Genomic DNA, 20,781 nt, shown 5'->3' on the forward strand with positions numbered 1-20,781 from the left:
TGGGCAACTTTATGTAATCCTTTCTATAAGATTGTGTTTGCACTTTTGGGAGGTTTTTCTGTAATATTGCCCTAACACTTAGTCAGAGAGAGTGTGACTTCAGTTGAAAAATAGTTTGAATCCAAACTTTATAGTTGCTAAAACACTCTACTTATTTGTATTATAATCTGGAGCATTGGTGAGAGTGGTGAGATAATAGGGTAGATAGATGTGGGGAGGGAAAAGACTGAATTGATTGGCACCTGACACGTGAGGAAACAGGAATTTCTGATCGGGAAGTATGTGATTCCACATCAAGATCATTCTTTATTATAGAATAGTCCAGAGCCAGAATTCCTCAGATTCTTCCAACCAGAGGGGCCCTGGCACACTAACAGTGTTATGATATCTGAACACTTAAGAGAATGTATTTGGCCAGAGAGATTTACTAGTGAAATTGATCTCACCTTCCCTAGGTTTTTCTAGTTGTACTGAATAATTAAAAGAAAATTAAAACTGGATTCCCTGAAATGCTAAGTATCAGATCTGTAAGTTGATCAAGCCCTATCAACAGTGTGTCAGAGTTAAAAGGGACCTTAAACAAACTGATAGAGGATTTTTAAATCTGTTTCCCCAAATCTCTGCCAAGTGATTGCTTGAATTTCTTGATTGCTTGAATTTATGCTCAAACATCTCAAGTGAGGAACTATCACTTTAAGGGACACCCTATTCTTCGAATAGCTGTGAGAAAGCTCTTTGTTGTTTGAAATCTGCCCTTGGATCTTCATGTTTCAGCTTAAGGAGACATCCAGAACACGCTTCCTTCCTCCCCTTTTCTCCTCCTCAGTCCTTTAGATACTTCTTGATCATATTGCCTGGAAGTTTCTCTAGGTCAAGCATTTTTGGTTCTTTCTGCTATTTGTTCCTCAGAAGACAGGGTTTCTAGTGTCTTGCAGTATAGGACCAGGAGGACTCGGGATTCCAGGGCAACTCCTTTAAAAGTTTTAGAATTAAAGAATATTAAAGTTAGAAGGGCAGTCAAGACGTATTCTAGTCTGTACCTCCCTCTTTCGGTTTACAGATGGGGAGAGAGTCTTTCCAATTCTAGTGGGCTGAACTGATCAGCAGCTTCTTTCAAAGTGTGAAGTAAAGTGTAAAAACAGTTTGCCATTGAAAAGTCTTTTAGTTGTTTAATTCTGAGCACAAGTTTCAGTCCAAACCTCATTTTTGCCAGACCTCTCTGGCTCCCTAAGTAAGTTAGGCTCAGCTCAGGGTTTCACTGCCAGATCTTCATACACCAACTATTGGCTTCACTTACTGTTTGCCTAAAGGATAGAAATATCTTTTTCATGTTTGACTATAGACCACATGGTCCAACAGAAATTCAGAAATTTTAATAGATTTTTTTTCCCCCTTCAGGAAATGAACCATCACAAAGGGAGCTACATTTCCCCTTCAGAAATGTAGTTGCCTCTGGTGGACAGCTTCCTGGGTTTCCCACTGTATTTTCTTTAATAGTCACCAGGTGACTTAGGTAGGTTTTCTAAAAGCCAAAAAGCTGTGGACAGGATAGTGGGCCACCTTTCTATAGCATTTTACATCTTGAAACTTGAAATACAGACCCATGCTTTTCAGCTGGCCCCAAGGAGACTCAGGTTTCCTTGGGTGTTTGCAGCAATAAAGGAGCCCAGGTGTTTGGCATGCAGCACTGCTACTGGCATCTTCACTGCCCCCTTCCCTCAATCCCCATTCCCCAGTCATTGACACCACTCAGATCCATGGGCAGAGAAATCTGATGGGAAAAGGGACCAAGACCTGATGTAAGAAGGGGGAGAGAGAAGGTGCCTAGAATTTATCCAATAACTTGGTCTCTGAGCTTGACCAAATTCCTTTGAACACCCCGAAAGTGCTGGGTTCAAGGCCGGAGTGTTCTTGGGCCTGGCGGGGGCGCGCTAAAGGTGACATTGGAGGGACTAGGACAGCCTTTGGTGGCAGAGCTGTAGCCGGTAGCAAGGCACCCGGCGCGGCCCTGCCGGCAGATGGGGCCCCTAGTGGCCCTTGCCAAAGCCGGCTGGCTGGGGGAGGCGGGGGTGCCCCTCTGGGTTCGCTCGCCCTTGGGCTGGGCTCCGAGCCGGGGCGGGGTGGGCCGCAGCGGGGCGACGGGGGGGGGGGGGGGAGGCCGGGCCTGGGGAAAGAGGGCGGGGCTTTCCTTTGTCAGGGGATTTGCGCGGTACGGCGGTGACTCGCGCGTGGTGCGGTCCCCTCCTCTCTCCCTCTTGGGGGCCGGGCTTTTCCTCCCGCCTTGGGGCGCGGGGGGCGTGGGCTGGGCTTGCTGAGCCGAGAGGCTGGCGCTCGGGCTCCCTCGCCCAGAACCGCGGAAAAGCCCCTCCTTCGGTTCCTCGGCTTCCAATCCTCTCCTCCGCCCCTCCCTCTCGGCTCGGGTCGCTCCTTTTCCCTGCCCCCGCCGCGGCTCCGCCTCCGTTCTCCTCCCCTGGGCTCTCCGCCTTGCGCTCCCGGGCTTCCAGGGGGGCTGCCCGGGCGGGGCGGGGCGGCGCGGCGCGGCGGCGCGGGAAGGGGGAGGAGAACGGCCCGCCAGCCCAGCACTTCCAGCGAGCGGCGGCGAGCGGCGCGAGGGAGGAGGGCTCGCCCCCGCCCGGCCCGAGCGGAGCCTTTTGTTCCCAGCCAGAAGTTTGCATGCCGGGACCGTGACAGCTGCGGGCGGGGAGGACGGCGGGGCCGGCGGCGGCGAACAGAGGCGGCTGCTTGACATGCAGCCCACGGCGCGGCGGCTCTGGGAAGGGGACCGGCGGCGGCGGGGGAGGCGGCACCCACAGCACGCGGGACCGGCTGCCGGAGGGACAAACTAACTTCCTGAGCGCGGGACCGGAGGCCGGCGCGGCCCGGAGCCACCTGCCAGCCTGCGGTGAGGCGACCCCGCCGTCGGGACGCGCGGCATGGCGCGGGGGAGTGGGCCGCGCTGAGCGAGCTCTTCCGAGAGAGCCTGGGCGGGTGCCGCAGCCTGCCCGCCTCGGAGGCCCGGCGCTGCGCTCCACTCGCCTTGTTTTGCGGCCGCAGCGCAGGGCTGTTCTGGGAGCCACAACAATGCCATGATGTTTTGGAGACAGGAAGCCCCAAACTGGCCCCGAATGAAGGACTTCCTGTGTTTAAAGTTGCAGGAATATCCGCCGACCAGCCCAGTTCAAACGCAAACACCCGAACTAGGGAGGACGAATGGCTAATTCAGACCAGCTGGACTCTCCAGGGGTGGAACTGAGGATAAAATGAGAGGAATTCTTAGGAGCTTGGGCCATACGTGAAGACTAGAGGGGCTGTGCCATTGTTAAAGGACACAGTCGGTATAAATCCCCTGCTTCCCACTCTGCTTGGATGAGAAGTGAGTGGAACTAGGTATTGAATAAGACTTGTCAATATCAAATTTTTTTAAATTGACTAAATTAGAAAGAGCGGTGCTCTTTAAAAAGACAAAAACAAGCCATACAAGGAATTATTTTGTTTGTTGATTAAGTTATACAGTTATCAGCAACTATGAGGCTGTTGGCCCGTGAGGAAAAAGCTGTTCCTCTTAGAGCTTCTCCCAGAATGGTTTCAAAGTGGGACTTCCAGGACTTTCTGGAGGGCAAATCCAGTTGGTGGTTTGGGATTATGAACATGTAAAGTGATTTTTAACTTTTGCAGAATGCACTTTGGGGGAACTCATGGAAAACTTTTAAAAGGTTGATGGTTCATTTTGATTAAAAAAGTATGGGTAAGCCACTCAGCAGGCCAGACTGTTTAAGGCAGAACCCCACCTGCCTGGGGAAAGGAGAGGAAGAGGATGGCTATATAGAGGATTGCTATGTTCCACAGCGGTCTATATATGATACAATGAGGATAAATGAACAAATTGACCAGGGGTCCAAGCTTAACCAGACTTCAAAAAGCACCATGGAAAAGATGGAAGGAAGTACTATGTCCAGCAATGGTACTTTAGGAGCAGCGTCTAATGTTTTTGAGTCTAGAGCACCAGAAGGCAAAAAGCTGGATGAGAGAATAATATTTGATGCCCTGAAGCTAAGCAGTGATGTGCAGAAGTTGGCACCTGTGCCACCCAGAAGGCGACCAAATGCAGAACGCAAAGACAACATTAACAGGAGATCATGGAAGTCCTTCATGCCACCCAATTTCCCAGAATTTGCAGAAAGGATGGAAGCTTCTCTCAGTGAAGTTTCAGAAGCTGGTGCTTCAAATCCTTCCTTGCAAGAAAAGAAGGAATCCAGTTCTGCATTAACAGAAAGTTCTGGTCATTTGGACAACAGGGAACCTCAGTCAGAGTCAGTAACTTTGGAACATGTGTCCAAATCCATAGGTATTGCAGAAGTGCAGGATGTGAAAAACTTAAGTGGAGACTGTCAAGACTTCAGATTTCAGCAGCACAGTGAGAGCTCTCCCCATGAATTCCAGCCTCTGGAATCAGAAGCTGCAGCAGCAAGTGGTAACACAGATGTAATGCAGGAACACAGATTCTCAAGTGCAACCTGGCCCAGAGCCATGAAAAGTTTGGCTAAAGGAGGCTTCAGCGAGAAGCAGCACCCCCTTGGGGACACAGCATGCACTGTGGAAATGCCACCTCTCTCCCCTTGCCTGAGTGAAGAGCTATTGGATCCAGAATTGCGTGTTCTCATAACCCCCAGCCTGAGAGAGAAAACGGAGTCTGAACTAAAGTTTGAGGAAGATGAGCGATGGATTATGATGGAGGCTGAGGAGGAGTGGGAGGAAGAGAAACTGTCAGAAAGAGGAAAGACTTTTCTAATGGCAGATGAGAAAAAGAACAGCCTGGCAGATATTTCTGAAGAAAGAGAACAAGCAAACACTGTAGCAGGGGTGGAGCATAGAGCCGATTGCTCAGCTGCTGTCTTGGAGACTTTTGATCACCTAGCTCTTGGTCAGATTTGTTGCTCTGATGACCTACAGCCAGCTGAGAAGCAGTTGGCTTCTGTTCTCACAGGTGAGAGTGCTATAGGTGAGCTGAAACACAGAAGTGCCCAGGAGCTAGAGGGCCTTGTTTCCGATTTAGAATACACTGTCTGTCCTGTCGATTCAGAGCAGCTCTCTGACACAGACTCAGTGCAGATGTTTCTTGAACTTGAAAGAGAATGTTTATGTGACGGAGTAACTCCCCTGGTTGAGCTGGAGAACCAAGTTGCCTCTGAAGGGCTGGCCCCATCCCAGGAGACAGAAAATTCACTTGTAATTAGTCATTTTCCAGGGGCTGCCTTAGAAAAGGAACATGTAGACATTTTAAATGTAAGGGTGAAAGCTGATGATACTGGATTGGATTATGAATATTTTAATGCCCTGGATTCTTCTCAGGTGCCTAATGCTACAGAACTTACTGCCCACTCTGATATCATAAGGGACACTCCCACTGTTAGTGAGGAGTGTGAAAAAGTGCCTTTTAGCCCCAAGACTGCAGGGGAATTTAAGTTCCCTGCTGATCTCGAATCACTGGGAAAGCTGAACCCAGGAGGATTGCCCAACTCTGATTGCAGGGCTTCTCATAAAGAAAACTTATCAACCTTTGAAGCTGAGCTGGCCAAAGAAAATGGCATTTTGTTCCAGGTAGACTGCAGTCAAATTGAGGGGAATGTTGAGTGTGCTGAGAGGGTCCCCCTCAGTTCTGCTTTTAGCTATGAACTAACAGATATTACCTCAGGATCTGAAGTAGAGGTGTTATCATATGGTTCACATTTACTAACAGATGAAATTCATTTGGAAAGTGAGAAAGGAGCTATTAATGAAGAAAACAGTCTGACTTCCTTGGGAACTGTGGACCCTTGTGAATTATCCATGGAGAAAGTTTATGGTGAGGCACAAGAGCCGGGCTATGAAGTCCAGTGTTTGGAGGACAGAGCCCCAGCACATTTTTATAGGGACTTCCCAGAGCAAGTCTTCCAGGGTCTCCAGAGAAAGTCCCCAGAGTCAGAGATTCAGAGTCTACACCTGCTGGATGGAGGACAGAGACATAGCAGTGATGGAGAGGGAACTGTGAACAACATAAAGCCCAAGCTGAATGTGGCATCACTGAATGGAGGGGAGACAGAAATGAGAGGTTCAGAGTCATTGCTAAATATCTTTCTGGGGGAACAAGTTACCAAGGCTAGTAATACTGAACCAATTTTGGAAGAATGGATACCCATCCCAGAGAAACCTGCCTCTACTGCTCCAGTGCCCACTGTGGATGATGCCCTAGATGCTGCAGTGCCCCCCCCAGCAGGAACTGCTGTAGCTGCTGTCACAGTGCCCTTTCCAGAGGAGGACATGCCAGTTGTTTCAGTGGTCACCATAGAGAAGGATGTCCCAGCTATAGCAGTGCCTGCTTCTGAGGAGACTGCTCCAGCTGATGCAGTGCCCTCCACAGGAGAGGACATCCCAGAGGTCTCTGTCACCCCAGCTGCTGCAGTGCCTGCTCCAGAGGAGCCTGATACTCCAACTGTTAGAGTGCACACCCCAGAGGAGCGCACAGCTCCAGCTGCTGCAGTGCCCACCCCAGAGGAGCCTACAGCCCCAGCTACTGCAGTGCCCAGCCCACAGGAGCCTGCAGCCCCCACCTCAGAGGAGCTTGCAACCCCAGCTGCTGCAGTGCCCACCCCACAGGAGCCTGCAGCCCCCACCTCAGAGGAGCCTGCAGCCCCAGCTGCTGCAGTGCCCACCCCACAGGAGCCTGCAGCCCCCACCTCAGAGGAGCCTGCAGCCCCAGCTGCTGCAGCCCCCACCTCAGAGGAGCCTGCAGCCCCAGCTGCTGCAGTGCCCATCCCACAGGAGCCTGCAGCCCCCACCTCAGAGGAGCCTGCAGCCCCAGCTGCTGCAGTGCCCACCTCAGAGGAGCCTGCAACCCCAGCTGCTGCAGTGCCCACCTCAGAGGAACCTGCCACCACAGCTGACAGAGTGCCCACCCCCAAAGAGCCCCCCACTCTAGCTGCTGCAGTGCCTGCTGTGGAGGAAGTGTTCCCTGATCGTTTGCCCTTCCTGAGAGAGAATGTCCATACTGATTCAGTGCCTGTCTCAGAAGAAGGAACTCCTGTTCTAGAGGAGTCTTCCTCCACTGGAATGTGGATCGAGGAGGACCATGATTCTCCAGCATTTGGAATAAAAGAGGTACCTGCCGCAGTGCTCCATGGGAAAGTGCCTCTGGCTGCAACTGATGGATTAAATTCAAATGAGGTAATTGTTGCTCGTTTTGTTAGGAAAGAGTCTAGAGAGTAAAGTGAGATTTGCAAGTTTTCTGACTTGGTCTCGATTAGAAAGGGCACAGATAGTCCTTTCTTTGGTTCTCTTTGGGGCTCCTGGGCTTCTCTGGTCTTTTTATTGAGTTTATAGGGGGAAATATGTCTTTAATCTGGCAAAACTTTATAATTCATATTCCATTTTCTTATTTCAGAGATAACAAAAGCTTAAGGAAGACTGGGATGTGCACAGTTGTTTACATTTGGGGAAAGATTATTAGCAAGAATGGGTGATTCTGCTTTTGAAGTTACACTAAGCATGTTCTTTGCTACATCAAGAGGTTGCTAATTGATCAGTGATGTCAGCAGTCAGGTGGAGGCTAGAGCATAGGCTTTAGTGTGAGACATGGGACTTCTTGAGCACTCTGGGAAAATGAGCTAGATGTCCTGAGCCCCAATTCCATCCTTTGTTGAGCAGAGCCCTGCGAAGATGAGGAGGATAGAGTGTGGTGACCTGTTACAGCATCAGTGTGTAGGCTCCTGTCACTTCGAGATCCCCCTTCCCTTCAGATAGGATGGTTAGTTGAAAAAATTCACCAAAGCATGTTGGATTAAAGCAGTATACAGATGTATGAATACAGATGTATTAAGTTATTTTAAAATATGGAATAAGTCATAATTATGTTTATGAAAAAGAGGTATTTCAGTCATCTTGTCACACTTTGTGTCCTGAAGCAAGTCGCTTTCCTTTCCTGTACCTCTTGTTTTTTAACCTATAAAATAAGGGAGTTGTGTAAATATTCTCCTGGGTCTCCCTTAACTCCAAGATTTTGAAATTCTTAATGTTAGAGAATAGACTATGTTAGGAAGCTATTGGAAACAGTGGTCACATCTTTGAGCACTCTTAGTCAAAGGGATTTGAGATTGGCAAATATTACAGTTCACTGCTCAGTGTCATTTGGTCAGTGATAAGCAGTGGAGTGAAGGACTTAAAATTTTATTCTAATCTAATACAGTTAGGAATTACTGGGTTTGGAGGTGGTTTTCGTTTTACACCATCCTCAGGACCCAAAACAGTACCTTCCTTGTAGAAGGCATTCACTGTTGACAGACTGGCTGAATGAGAATCAATCTCCTGAATATCCATTGGATGCTGGAAGAAAGATGGGTTCTGCCCTGGCCAGGTAGCTCAGTTGGTTAGATCATTGTCCCAGTATGCCAAGGTTACAGGTTCAATCCCCAGTCAAGGTACGTACAAGAATCAACCAATGAATGTGTAAAGAAATGGAACAACAAATCAATGTTTCTGTCTGTCTGCCTGTCTCCCTCCCTCCCTCCTCTCTCTAAAATCAACAAATAAAAAAGAAAGGAAGAAAGAGTTCTCTCATCCACCCCATTGCAGCCTTTCAGGGCAGCCTTAGCTGGCTACAGTACCATTTAAACATGCAACTACCAGCAACGAAAAATCGTGATGGTGGTGAGTCATAAGTTGCCAGTTTTGCCACATGTCCTCCTTAGGGGTAGTGGTGTCACCTCGGGCTTCCCCAGTTACTTTGTAATGTATCATTCCATCAAATTAGAATGCATCACCTTTTAGATAGGTGGATTTGATTCAGTTTTCTGAGTTTTAGTGAATTCAGGATTAATACCAAGATCCCAGTAACCTGTCCAAAGTCACTGGCATTATTAGTTATACAGAATATTTCTAGTGTAAAGCATACAACAATAATCAGTGGAATACAGTAATTAAATTTATAAGGACCCAATCAAATCTGCATAAAGGAAAATTTTCAGGGAAACCCTTACTATCAGTCTCTGATATCTTTGTTTACTCATCTACAAAAATGAGTAGGTGGAACTAGGTAGTCTCTAAGGATTTTTCCAGCTACAGTAGGTAGTCATTTTATGACACATTGCCTGTTACAAATTACAGGAGGAGGAAATAGTAGCCTAGCTGCAAGGTAGTTCATCATCTTTGAAGTGTGGTACTTTATGGAATATCTGGAAGCAAGATGCCTACCTCTGTGTACAGAAGGAGAAATCTAATTCATAGCCATAGCCAGGACTGTTAACCAATAAGAATGTAGAGAGGCTATTTTGAAAATATTTATTGAAACAAAACAAATATCATTATAGAGGTAACATGAGTATACAAATTTTGCTAAATTGGTGAAAAAAGTTTTTCCAAGATGAGAACTGTATGGATTTTATTTCTTCTGAAAGGGTTTCTAGAGGCAATTGAACCTGTAATTTTTATACATAAACACTTAGAACTTGACAAGTGATTGTACCCAGAATGTGACTTAGAGTGAACTGCTTTAGATCCTCTGTGTGTGTATGTACAGATGTCCACATGTATACATGGTTTAAGTCGATGTAAGCTTTGCCTGGCCGACATGGCTCAGCAGTTGAGCTTCGACCTATAATCCAGGAGATTGGTTACTATGGTCTAGCCACTTGGCCTTTTAGTTCTAACATGTCAAATTCTTCCTAGCTTACCATTTCCTTTGGGATGCTCTTCCCTCTGACTCCTTGCCAGTCAGGGCACATGCCCAGGTTCTGGGCTCCATCCCCAGTCAGGGAGGCTTGCAGGAGGCAGCCGATCAATGACTCATCATTGATGTTTCTCTCTCTCTCTCCCCGCCCCTTTCTCTTCCTCTCTGAAATCAAGAAAGACATATTTTTTAAAAATATAAATAAATAGATATAAGCTTCCTAATAGCGATAATGAGAGTTTGGTAGAAGAAGCAAAATGTCAGAATCTGTTTGTTGTTTCTATTGTGAGATCTAGGCCCAGTGAGAGTAATCTGTGATTATTTAAATGACTCTTATTTATAGACTTCCTTAGTCTTATTTCCAATCACTGGGGAGGAAAAAAAACCTTTTGTATGAAATAGGGGTTCTATAAAGTTAAAACTTGCCCCAAAAGTCTTTAAGCAAAAATTGGAGATCCCTAAAATCTCAGTTCAGTGTTTGAATGCTTAGCTGATCAGCAGAACTTTCATGGATTTGTTTGCTTTCCCTAACACTATTTCTGTACAACGATTCACTTATTCAATGGATAAGAAATAAGAGGGGTATTTAATTTTAATTGTGGTGTCAGGGAAAGGATTTTAAAACTAAAACTTGAAGAGTAAATGAAAGTAAGTTACTTAGGCAAGGAGTCAGAGGAAAGAGCATCCCAAAGGAAATGGAAGCTAGGAAGAATTTGTCGTCTTGGAGCTGAAAGGCCAAGTGGCTAGACCACAGTGACCAAGGGTTGTGGAAGAGTGCCCTGAAGTGAATCCAGAGAGGTTGACGGGGGCCGGGTGACGCAGGGACTTAGAAGGACATCTTCAAAAGCATCTGTACCTTACAAACCATGAGAGGCTATTGAAAAATTTTAATTAGGGGTGTGAAATTATTACATTTAAATTTTTTCAAGATTACTTTCAGCTTAAGGATAGAGAAAACTGGTCCACACTGACAGTAAACATCCTCAACACTATTTGGGGTTTATAAATCTCAGATTTCTTCTGTCTTATATTTTATTAGTTTGTATTATAATAGATAATTGCCATAAATACAGAAAACCCTGAGTGGTTTGCAACTTTTTTTTTTTTAATCACAGTGGCTACTGTGTGTAGAATGGATTTAGGAGGTCAAAAACAGAGAGAGGCCACTAGGCTACTGCGATTATCCAGGTTGCTTAGGCTAGAGAGGTGTAAGAGGATTGGAAGATAGTTGGGTGGATTCAAGATATATTTTGGAGTAGACTCAACAAGACCTGATAATGGCTTTTATGTTGGGAGGGAGAGAAGAAATCGAGGATGGTGTCTAGGTTCTGCTTTGTACAGCTGAGTGGATAGGGACAGCTGTAAATTGTTGGTTTAGGGAAGAATGGATTTGGGGGGAGAGGAAAGAAGAAAGTACTGTTCACTTTTGGAGTGGTTAGGTTTGAGATGCCTGTGATTCATTTGTATGGCAATATTAAAAAAGCAGTTGTATATACAGTTTTAAAGTCATAAGTATTTATCATGGTGAACATTTAAAGCCATAGGAATGGATAGAATTTCCAGGACTGACAACCCTTATATCCCCCCCCCCCAACACACACACACACTAACATTTGGAGGCCTAGAAGAGAAAGAGGAAGAGAGCAAAGGACATCAAAAAGGACCAGTCAGGATGAAAACTGAGAGAATATGGCATTACCGAAGAAAAAACTGTTTTAAGACATTCTTTGGGAAATTTTCTGTTTTATGTCCCTTTCGTATCTTACATCCGTGCAATAAGTTTTACTAGTGTTCTGCTGTGGGAAATGTCTGCCAGCCCTGGTTAGTTAATAACATGGCACAGTCCCATTGAAACGCTAAGGAGTAGGAATTTTAACGTGTCTAAAAGCACTGGGTTTGCAAAACAGCTTTATTTGGGAGTTGAAAGAAGAGAGCAAGTGTTTTCAAATTTACTTTTTTAAACATTCTGTTCACTTGTGTTCAAAATAAATATTTAGATAGCATTTACTTAGAAGTGCTTTCACATATTTTAAAACTGAAAAAAGATTATAAAAATACCCATACCTGTCAACACAATCCATAGACAGAAAGTGGGAAACAGAGGAAGAACTCTAATGCTTCTATAAGAAATGTTCATAAATAAAGTAAATTCAAATTTCAAAAAAATTGTCTTAATCTCTTTTGTATAATAGAGCTATTTAAATATTTACTTTCCTGTGCCATTTACATCGCTATCCAATAGTTTCTTGCCAAGGTGGGTATATTCTCTATCTGTGCTTAGTACGGTAGGCACTAGCCACACGTGGCTGTTGATCACATGAAATGTGGCTGGTGTGGCTGAGGAACGGAATTGTTAGTTAATTTAAATAGCCACGTGGAGTTGCGGGCTACCTTATTAGCACAGAAAGAATATAAGTGTCACTCATAGTGTGAGACAGGATTTGGTTGTTGGTAAAAGGGGGCTCTTCAGTGAACTCCACATCTTTCCTCTGTACCTTTGGCCCCGCCCCACCACCCCATTTTGTTGCACCCCGGCAACTTAAAACGGGAGTTGTGTTTTGTTTTGTTCCTTCTCCAATTTTTCTTCAGTGAAAACATCTTTAATACAAAATGGAATCATAGCTCTTGCTTTTTCTGGAAACCATGTTGTTGAGGGGAAATAGTCATCTTTAGCTGAACTGCCTTGTAGTGTTGCCTAACAAAATATGGTGTAATCAAATTATAGTATAAAATGAAGCCCACTGGTAATTACCTTTGTAACCTTCCTTTTTTAGTGTTCCCTGGGCTTTTCCTCCCTGGTGACTCACTTATCCAGCCATAGGCCATTCTTTCTGGAATCAGTTTCCTAATCTTAGAGTGATCTGTGGTCTCATATAGGCGAAAATTAGTCTCACCCAAACTTAAACACTTTTTTACAGTTATTTTTACCTTCTTCCTTTTCTCTCGCCCTTTAATCTTAATTGACTCACCTGTCTCACTGAAACTGAAGGAAGTTTTTACAGAAGAAAAAAGAGTGGAAAAATATCCAGATTAGTGGAATATGGCCGATTTTTATCCTTTGAGGATTGAAAGAAATCTGATCTTAGGGACAAATATTTATTTCATTCTTTTCCTTCAAGTGGCAAAAGTACTATTCTCTCCTCCTTGTTTCCTTTAGAAATTTCAAAGTCATAATGAAGCTTAACTGCAGTAGAAACATGCACATTGCTTGTTACACTTGTTCACATTGTTTTAAAATTCTGTTGTTTTTTGGTGAACGTGGATATACAGTGTCATTGTTTAAATATTGTATGTATATCTGCATCTTACTCAGAGTTATGTGTCTGAAGTTGCTGAGGACATTTCCCAGTATTATTGGCCCGGTCCCCTTTGTGATCAGGGGAATACTGTTTCAAGATTATTATCTGTGTGTGGTCTATGGCCCTGGAACAGAGTGGAGTTAAATCGCCACAGGGGGATTAAGCTATGAGGTTGGCATTTTTCATACTATTAATATGTTTTGGCTAATTGAGTTGTTAGTCCTAGTCAGAGAAGAGCATTGCATATATCAGTGGTCACTTAAAGCTGTTCCCCAAGGTATTTTTAATCTTAAATAGTAGTCATTTGTTATCATTCTTCCCTTTTCGGATTGATAACTGTACATCACATTTACTTTTATGATGTCTTGAAGCTGATGGTTCTCTCTTCTCTATAGATTTTCGCATTAAAAATTAAACAAACATTAAAAAAAAAGCTGTCCATTGGGTTAAAGACCAAAGTAGTGCCATAACTCTGTAATTACTTGTCCATAGGAGGCTGTCTTAAAATATGAAACCACATGTTTTCTTAATAGTTCCTTGTACAAATGGCTTGTTTTCCCTTTTCATTCCTGCCCTCCTTTGTTAAATCACAAATCTCCCAAAATAGCCTGTCACTCTGTGTTGTAGAGGGTCTGTTTGCCTTTAGATTAAATCTTTTTTGGCTTACAATTATCTAGATGTTTCAGAAAGAACAGGTGGATCCTCTTCAGATGAAATTACAGCAGGTGAATGGACTTGGCCAGGGATTGATTCAGAGTGCTGGAAAAAACTGTGATGTGCAGGGCTTGGAACATGACATGGAAGAGATAAATGCTCGATGGAACACACTAAATAAAAAGGTAAGTGATGGGGGGAGTACAGGGAATTACAAATGTACTGGGAATGGAGGACAAAGCAAAGACCTTAGATCTAAATCTAATATTGCTCTGACCGTAAATAAAAATTTAGCAGTTGTAATCTGTAGTTATGAAAAGGAGTCAGCAGTAATCAAAAAGGCTCTCCTCATGACGAGCCTGCATGTCTGTGATACAGGTTGCACAAAGAATTGCACAACTACAGGAGGCTTTGTTGCATTGTGGGAAATTTCAAGATGCCTTGGAGCCGTTGCTCAGCTGGTTGGCAGACACTGAGGAGCTCATAGCCAATCAGAAACCTCCGTCTGCTGAGTATAAAGTGGTGAAAGCACAGATCCAAGAACAGAAGGTAAGTGAGAATGTGGGGACAGTGAACTGGAACAGCCGCAGGGAGTGGCAGACAACACGTTTGCTTGTAGTTCAAGGAGCGTGTTCAGGAGTTTTAGTAGAATCCTCACATACTTTGATCCTGAAAAGAAAAGTAGGAATTTATTTTTATCATCTTACTTCAATGTACTAGCTTCCTGTGGCATGTACTGGGCTGAACCTTTTTACATGTTCATGTATCCCATTTCAATATTTCAGTCACACCTTTATCTTCAAAGATTTCTGGTGTTTACAGAGTCAGCGCTACTCTAATTAATGTATATATCATGTATAAGGTTCTATCTGGATACGATTTGGGGGGGTTTTTGGCTTAATTTTCATTTCAGTGTATTTTTCTCCTGGTTCAAAATAAGTTTCCTGTTAGTCACATAGCCGCAGTCACTGCTCCTTTTAAAAACTTAAGTGTATGAAGTTTATATGGATAGGAGGAACTATGTTTTTGCCTCAAGATGAAAAAAAAAACCTTCTGTTATTCAGTTATGCTTAGGATTTGGTGGGGTGAGGATTGGGGATTTTTTGTTTGTTTTTTTATCCTTATTTCAAATTTCAAAGTGACCCCATGTTCTCACTTTTCATTGTCTTTAAACGTGTACAATAGTTGCTCCAGCGACTCCTAGATGATCGAAAGGCCACAGTGGACATGCTTCAAGCAGAAGGAGGCAGAATAGCCCAGTCAGCTGAGCTGGCTGATGGAGAGAAAATCACAGGACAGTTGGAGAGTCTGGAAAGTAGATGGACTGGACTACTCAGCAAGGCAGCAGCCAGGTAAAGCCAAAGGGGTTTTAGGAATGGGTCAGAGGAGGTTTGTTGTGTCCTGTTTTTGACTTATCACTGAGGTGTCCCAAAAGCTCCTGGGTGCTTCATACAGAGCTTTGGAAGATGTTGAAGGGCTTTTATCTTGAGGGAGGGATACATTCTTAGAGATGATCCTCATAATGAGAAAAACTCTCAGGAAATGAGCTTCAGCTCCTCCATAAATTTCTGAGAACTAGAAGACTCATTGCTCTGTGTTATTCTGCTGCAGCATAATCGTGGTTCCAAACGACAAGATGCAGACTCCTACAACCAGCCAGTTATTTTCTGAGTGTTTGAAACAGATCTTTTCCTTTATATTGATAAATAATATTTTTGGTACTTGGAATTGAAATTTATACTACTTTTCTGTCAGCTTATTCTCATATTAGATGTTTTTGCATCGCAGAGCTCTGTGGTTTTGTTAAACATATGCATTCAAGAAATGCACAAACTTTATTTTCTTCAATAAATGGCCAAAGGACAGGCAGTGTACTTTTCTCCTGCAAGGCAGTACTTTCTCTTTCCACAGCTGTAAGTTACCCCAATGTCACTTGAGTTTAATAAGTCACACGGGTGTCTTTACTTTTAGCCTATACAGTCCCCAGTTTTAAAAATAAATGCTAGCTAATCAGAAATCAATGATAGTAGTAGGGTTGGTCATTTATTGTTTTAACCTTTCAGTTGTCTAGGTAACCTATGGCAGTCTTCAAATAACTTCCTCTTCAGCCTCTTCTACCTGCTCTTGGCTTCTTTCTTTTCATTTTTATTTATTGATTTGGGGGGTGCGGGGAGAAAGAAGCATCAACCTGTTGTTCCACTTAGCTCTGTGTTCATTGGTTGCCTCGTGTATGTGCCCTGCCTGGGGATTGAACTCACAACCATGGTGCAGGGGTCGATGCTCCAGCCAGCTGAGCCACCAGTGAGGGATGGCTTACTTATTTCCTACCTGGGTTTTGCAACTCAGACACTTATTTTTACTTCCAAATTGCACTGCTTTTCTCCTCTCTGTGTCCATTTCCACCAATATTGCCATTAACCTTTCAGTTAACTAGGCTTAAAACATTACCCCCATTGTTACCCTTCCCACCTACCCCAACTTTGTGTATCACATCAACCAGAATGCTAAATTCTGTCCATTTTACTTCTACGGTGTCTTCCCACTCACATACCTTAGTTCATGGCTTATGAGCTCTCACTTGGGCTAGTTCACATAGGGTAGCTCATCTGAGGCAGCTTCCTAACTAATCACTCATCACTCACCACTCTACTGCCACTCACCCTCAGGCCTTCACCTCTCCTCATGCTCAAAGACATTTAATGACTCCCTGTTGCCTATAAATAAAATCTAAACTATTTAACTCAGGGTTCAAAGCTTTCTATTTGGCCTTAACCTACCTTTCTTAGTTCTCACTATTCTTCTCAGTCTTCGTATTATAGGTAAAGAAAATCATATTTTGTTCTTCAGTATCTTCTGTCAGTTTCCTCATTGTCTTGGCTGATGGTGGTGCGCCTTCCATGGAATACCTTGGCCATCTTCCCTTCTTCTGTGAAGCTTTTCTTTATTCCCTAAGCATAGAGTAACCTCTCCTTCCTCCCAACTGCCGTAACTCTTTATCAGTACCGTGTACTGTGGTCATTATTCCATGTGGTGCTTGCCTCCTGGGCCCATATGCTCACTTAGGCCGTGACTGGTTTCTGATTTACCTTTTTACAGCTAGCCTTCCACCCACCCAGTTTCACCCTCCTGGCCTCACTGTTTCTGGGCCTTTGTTTAAGGGAATGCCGAGAGCAGCTTCATTGTTACAGGCATTCTACAGACTTTTACTTATATTTCTTTTAAGTATGTTTTTACTTATTTTTTTAGAGAGAGGGGTAGAAAGATAGAAACATTGATGAGAGAGCAGCATCATTGGTCGGCTGCCTCCTGCACACCCCTGCTTGGGGATCGAGTCCGCAGCCCAGGCATGTGCCCTGATCACGATTGAACCGTGACCTCTTGCTTGATGGGTTGACCACTCAACCACTGAGCCACACTGTCTGGGTTTACTTAGATTTTTAGTACTGGATTTTTTATGCCTCTAAATTATTTTAGCTATTCTCTTTGCTGCCCCAAGTTCTGTATACAATGAGTTCTTCAAACTTTCAGGTTCCAAAATTAGAGAGATGGGTCAGAAAGACATAGAAATCAGGGGCAATTTTTAAAAAATGAAATTTTAGTCTAATATTAATCTTTAATATGTTTAGTTGTATTAATTAAAGGTATATTTTGAAGGCTGGCATAAAGAAGGAAATTCTACGTTGACATTTAAAAATGGCATCTAAAAATATGTTTTCCTTTCTATTCAAACATAATTTAATTTCCAGATAATTATAATGGCAAATCTTTATATTTAAACAATTTCTTATTAGAATAAGTTTATCCAGCCCCTGGCCGGGTAGCTCAGTTGGTTAGAGCATCATCCCGATACACCAAGGTTACGGGTTCAATCTCCAGTCAGGGCACATACAATAATCGACCAATGAAGGCATAAATGAGTGGAACAACAAATTGATGTGTGTGTAACCCCACCACCCCCACCCCCGGCTTTCTCTCTCTAAAAGTCAATTTAAAAAAAAAGTATGTCCATAGAACCTGGCACAAAGTATCTGTCCAGTAAAGGTTTGCTGAACTAAAGGGAATCCTATACTCCTGGGCCTTTTCAAATGACAGCATTTAGTCTGTTCTTAATGATTCAAAGTCATCATTATGGCCTTTATTATTAATCTGTGTGCTAATAGAGTTCTGTGGTGGTTTTTATTAGACTGCCTCCAGTATTCAGACTTTCTTTCCCCTTTGTAATCTGCTGTTTTAATCTATAGGGAACTTGAAACCCAAGCTTTAGTATGGGTGTTATATTAAATAAGATTTAAGATTCCAAGTGAGCTGTAAAGTTTATAGTTTTGCCATTTGTGTTGGCAAATTTAGCTAGTCTGAGGTCATTTTTTTCCTTAAATCTGGACTCAAAGTTATGTTCTGGGGTTGAAATTACTAGAAGCTTTACTAGATTTGGGGAGGTAAGAAGGGAGTTCTAGTGCATAGTCTGCCTTTGCTTTTCAAATGCTCTCTTCTCTTCACTCACAAGTGAAGGTAGTACTGACAGAGAGGAAAAAAATGAGGACTGATGATTTTTCGACTCCTTTAAACTTTATTTTGGTCTCACATTCAGATGATGCATGAGCTACATTCCATAGGAGAAAGAACATTAGAAAGTCTGATTCTCATCCTCATTGTACTATTTCTACTCACTGAGCGCTTTAAACAAATCTTTCTGTAGGCCTGCAGGTTCTCTCTTTTGTAATAGTGGGATAATTACTCTGCCTACACTACTAGGTTATCACAGAATCAAAATAAGGTAATACTTATGAAAACCTTTAAAACAGCAGAGTGCGATATATGTGTGTTCTGTTTATTTTTGGTATTTAAGATGTACCTGGTAAAGCTTGGTCTTTTACTGAATATAGTACTGTTATCCATCTTAATGTGACTTTTTGCCTTAGCAGCTTGTTCTGTATATTTGTGTAGGCATAAACAGCTGGAAGATATCCTGGTTCTGGCCAAACAATTCCATGAAACAGCTGAGCCTATTTCTGACTTCTTATCTGTCACAGAGAAAAAGCTTGCTAACTCAGAACCTGTTGGCACTCAGACTGCCAAAATACAGCAGCAGATCATTCGGCACAAGGTAGGAAGCAGTTATGGTAAATAAAAACAAAGAACTGGAATCAGAAATCCTGGAAATTAGAAAACTGCCTGCAACATGCTATAAGATGTATTTTGTGGGGTTTTTTAAAGTTTAAAACATGGTCAAATTATTAATTGGAGTAGTCACATCTTTGATAGATATTGACTAATAGGCTACCATCAGGAAAAAACGGCTATTGTGTTATTTTTGCCCTTCAGTAGGTAAACCTTTTGTGTTATTATTTAATTTATTACATCACTTGTTCATTGTTTCATGTTTACTTTTCATTTGTTTTGTTTCTGTTACTCATTTTTTTCCATCTGGATTTCTAGGCTCTGGAGGAGGAAATAGAAAGCCATGCAACAGATGTGCACCAGGCAGTCAAAATTGGGCAGTCCCTCTCCTCCCTGACATGTTCTGCAGAACAGGGTGTGCTCTCAGAAAAGCTAGACTCGTTGCAGGCCCGATACAGTGAGATTCAAGACCGGTGCTGTCGGAAAGCAGCCCTGCTTGAACAAGCACTGTTTAACGCTAGGCTGTTCGGGGAGGATGAGGTGGAGGTGCTCAACTGGCTGGCTGAGGTTGAGGACAAGCTCAGTTCAGTGTTCGTAAAGGATTACAGACAGGATGTCCTGCAGAAACAGCATGCTGACCACCTGGTATTCATGTTTTCCATTTTATTGTTTATGTTACTAGTTATTTTGTAATTTTGATTCCTGTTTCTCTTCATTTCCTTTCTTTTTTATTCCTAACACTTCAACTTAATACCCAAATGCATACTTAATAGACTTATTGTTTAGAAATAATCTGTTTTCTAATGAGTCCATGGGAATGCTTGTACTTAACAAATTGAATCAATAATTCTAGAAGGTGATCCAGAGTGTAGTCAGGGGGCCATCTCAGTTCCAACTCAGGTTTTACATCATTAGGTAACACATCACTTGGTTTCTATTTGAACAGAAGCTTTCATAAAACCAGAATACCTGAAGAGTTCCCAGAGTTTGATCATATAGCTATAACTTTTTAAATATTTCTGGAATTTATATGCTCAAATTCCCAGGGTTCTGCGTCATCTTAGAATAATTTGCCCTCTTAATTTCATCAAGTGAAATTCATGAAATTCCATTTCATGAGATTTCTTTTTGTATGGTAAAAATAGGCAAAGCAGGGGGGAGGTGGTGGTGGTTTAGATAATCTACATTTCTTCTGCTTCATTGATTTCAAATATTGAAAGTGTTTAACCAGGATTTAAATCTGCCTGTTTCTTGCTGACTTTCTTCTTTTGAAATTTCTGCCTTGTTCTTTTTTTTTGGACATAGTAGACATTTTTGCTGAATTCTACTATACCTTTCTTGCGTTCTGGTTTGGTACTAATAGATTGCTAAAGTTGATTTAATCCTGAAACTCTTCTCATCCACTACAAAGGAAAGCTTGCCTATCAGTATTGATTTAATTATTTTGTGTAATTAATGGTGTAACCAAAGAGATAATGAAAGAATCAAATATCTGATGTTTAAACTTAAAGGTCTCGTTTCTTTCCCTTTGTCATGTCATAGTTGTAGGATTAATGGTATTCTTTCCTTTCAGGCTTTAAATGAAGAAATTGTTACTAGAAAGAAGAATGTAGATCAGGCTATTAAAAACGGTCAGGCTCTTCTAAAACAAACCACAGGTACTTTGAAAAGTGCATCTCTTAGCACCTCTGTACGTATACAGACACTCATAAACTAGGGAAATACGCACCCTGCATCAGCCACTTCTCTTTGGATATAGAAGTTTAGTTTTCACTCATTATATTCCCATGTTCCGTCTGTCCCCCCATCCCTGCCCCTGGAGGCAATGGTCTGGGTTCCTGTTTCCTGCTAAACCTTTTGAAAACTAAAAGACTGTGTGTCTCACTTCTAGTTAGAGATGATCACTCCCCCTGCCCTCCAATATATTGAATGCCAGCATTCACTGAAAGGTTCAGGGTACATCTAGAAACACCTGCAGTTGATTATCTTGATAACCTCAGAAGTGGCTTTTAT

At 43.0% G+C, this 20,781-nt stretch overlaps 1 protein-coding gene across 5 annotated transcripts in view; it reads left to right on the forward strand.

The window, feature by feature from the left end:
* Window positions 1-20,781, forward strand: part of MACF1 (microtubule actin crosslinking factor 1) — a 305,107-nt gene that overhangs the window by 236,727 nt on the left and 47,599 nt on the right. For 4 of the 5 annotated variants that reach the window (XM_081144947.1, XM_081144949.1, XM_081144948.1 and 1 more), the window contains 6 exons: window positions 13,674-13,835; window positions 14,029-14,199; window positions 14,836-15,002; window positions 18,595-18,754; window positions 19,087-19,413; window positions 20,342-20,426. In XM_081144947.1, the coding sequence (XP_081001073.1) occupies window positions 13,674-13,835; window positions 14,029-14,199; window positions 14,836-15,002; window positions 18,595-18,754; window positions 19,087-19,413; window positions 20,342-20,426 (1,072 nt within the window). Of the gene's footprint in view, window positions 1-2,587; window positions 7,201-13,673; window positions 13,836-14,028; window positions 14,200-14,835; window positions 15,003-18,594; window positions 18,755-19,086; window positions 19,414-20,341; window positions 20,427-20,781 lie in introns of those variants that run through there. The other variant, XM_081144950.1, reaches the window with a different exon arrangement.

Source organism: Miniopterus schreibersii (assembly GCF_964146895.1).
Source record: "Miniopterus schreibersii genome assembly, chromosome: 8".
NCBI lineage: Eukaryota > Metazoa > Chordata > Mammalia > Chiroptera > Miniopteridae > Miniopterus > Miniopterus schreibersii.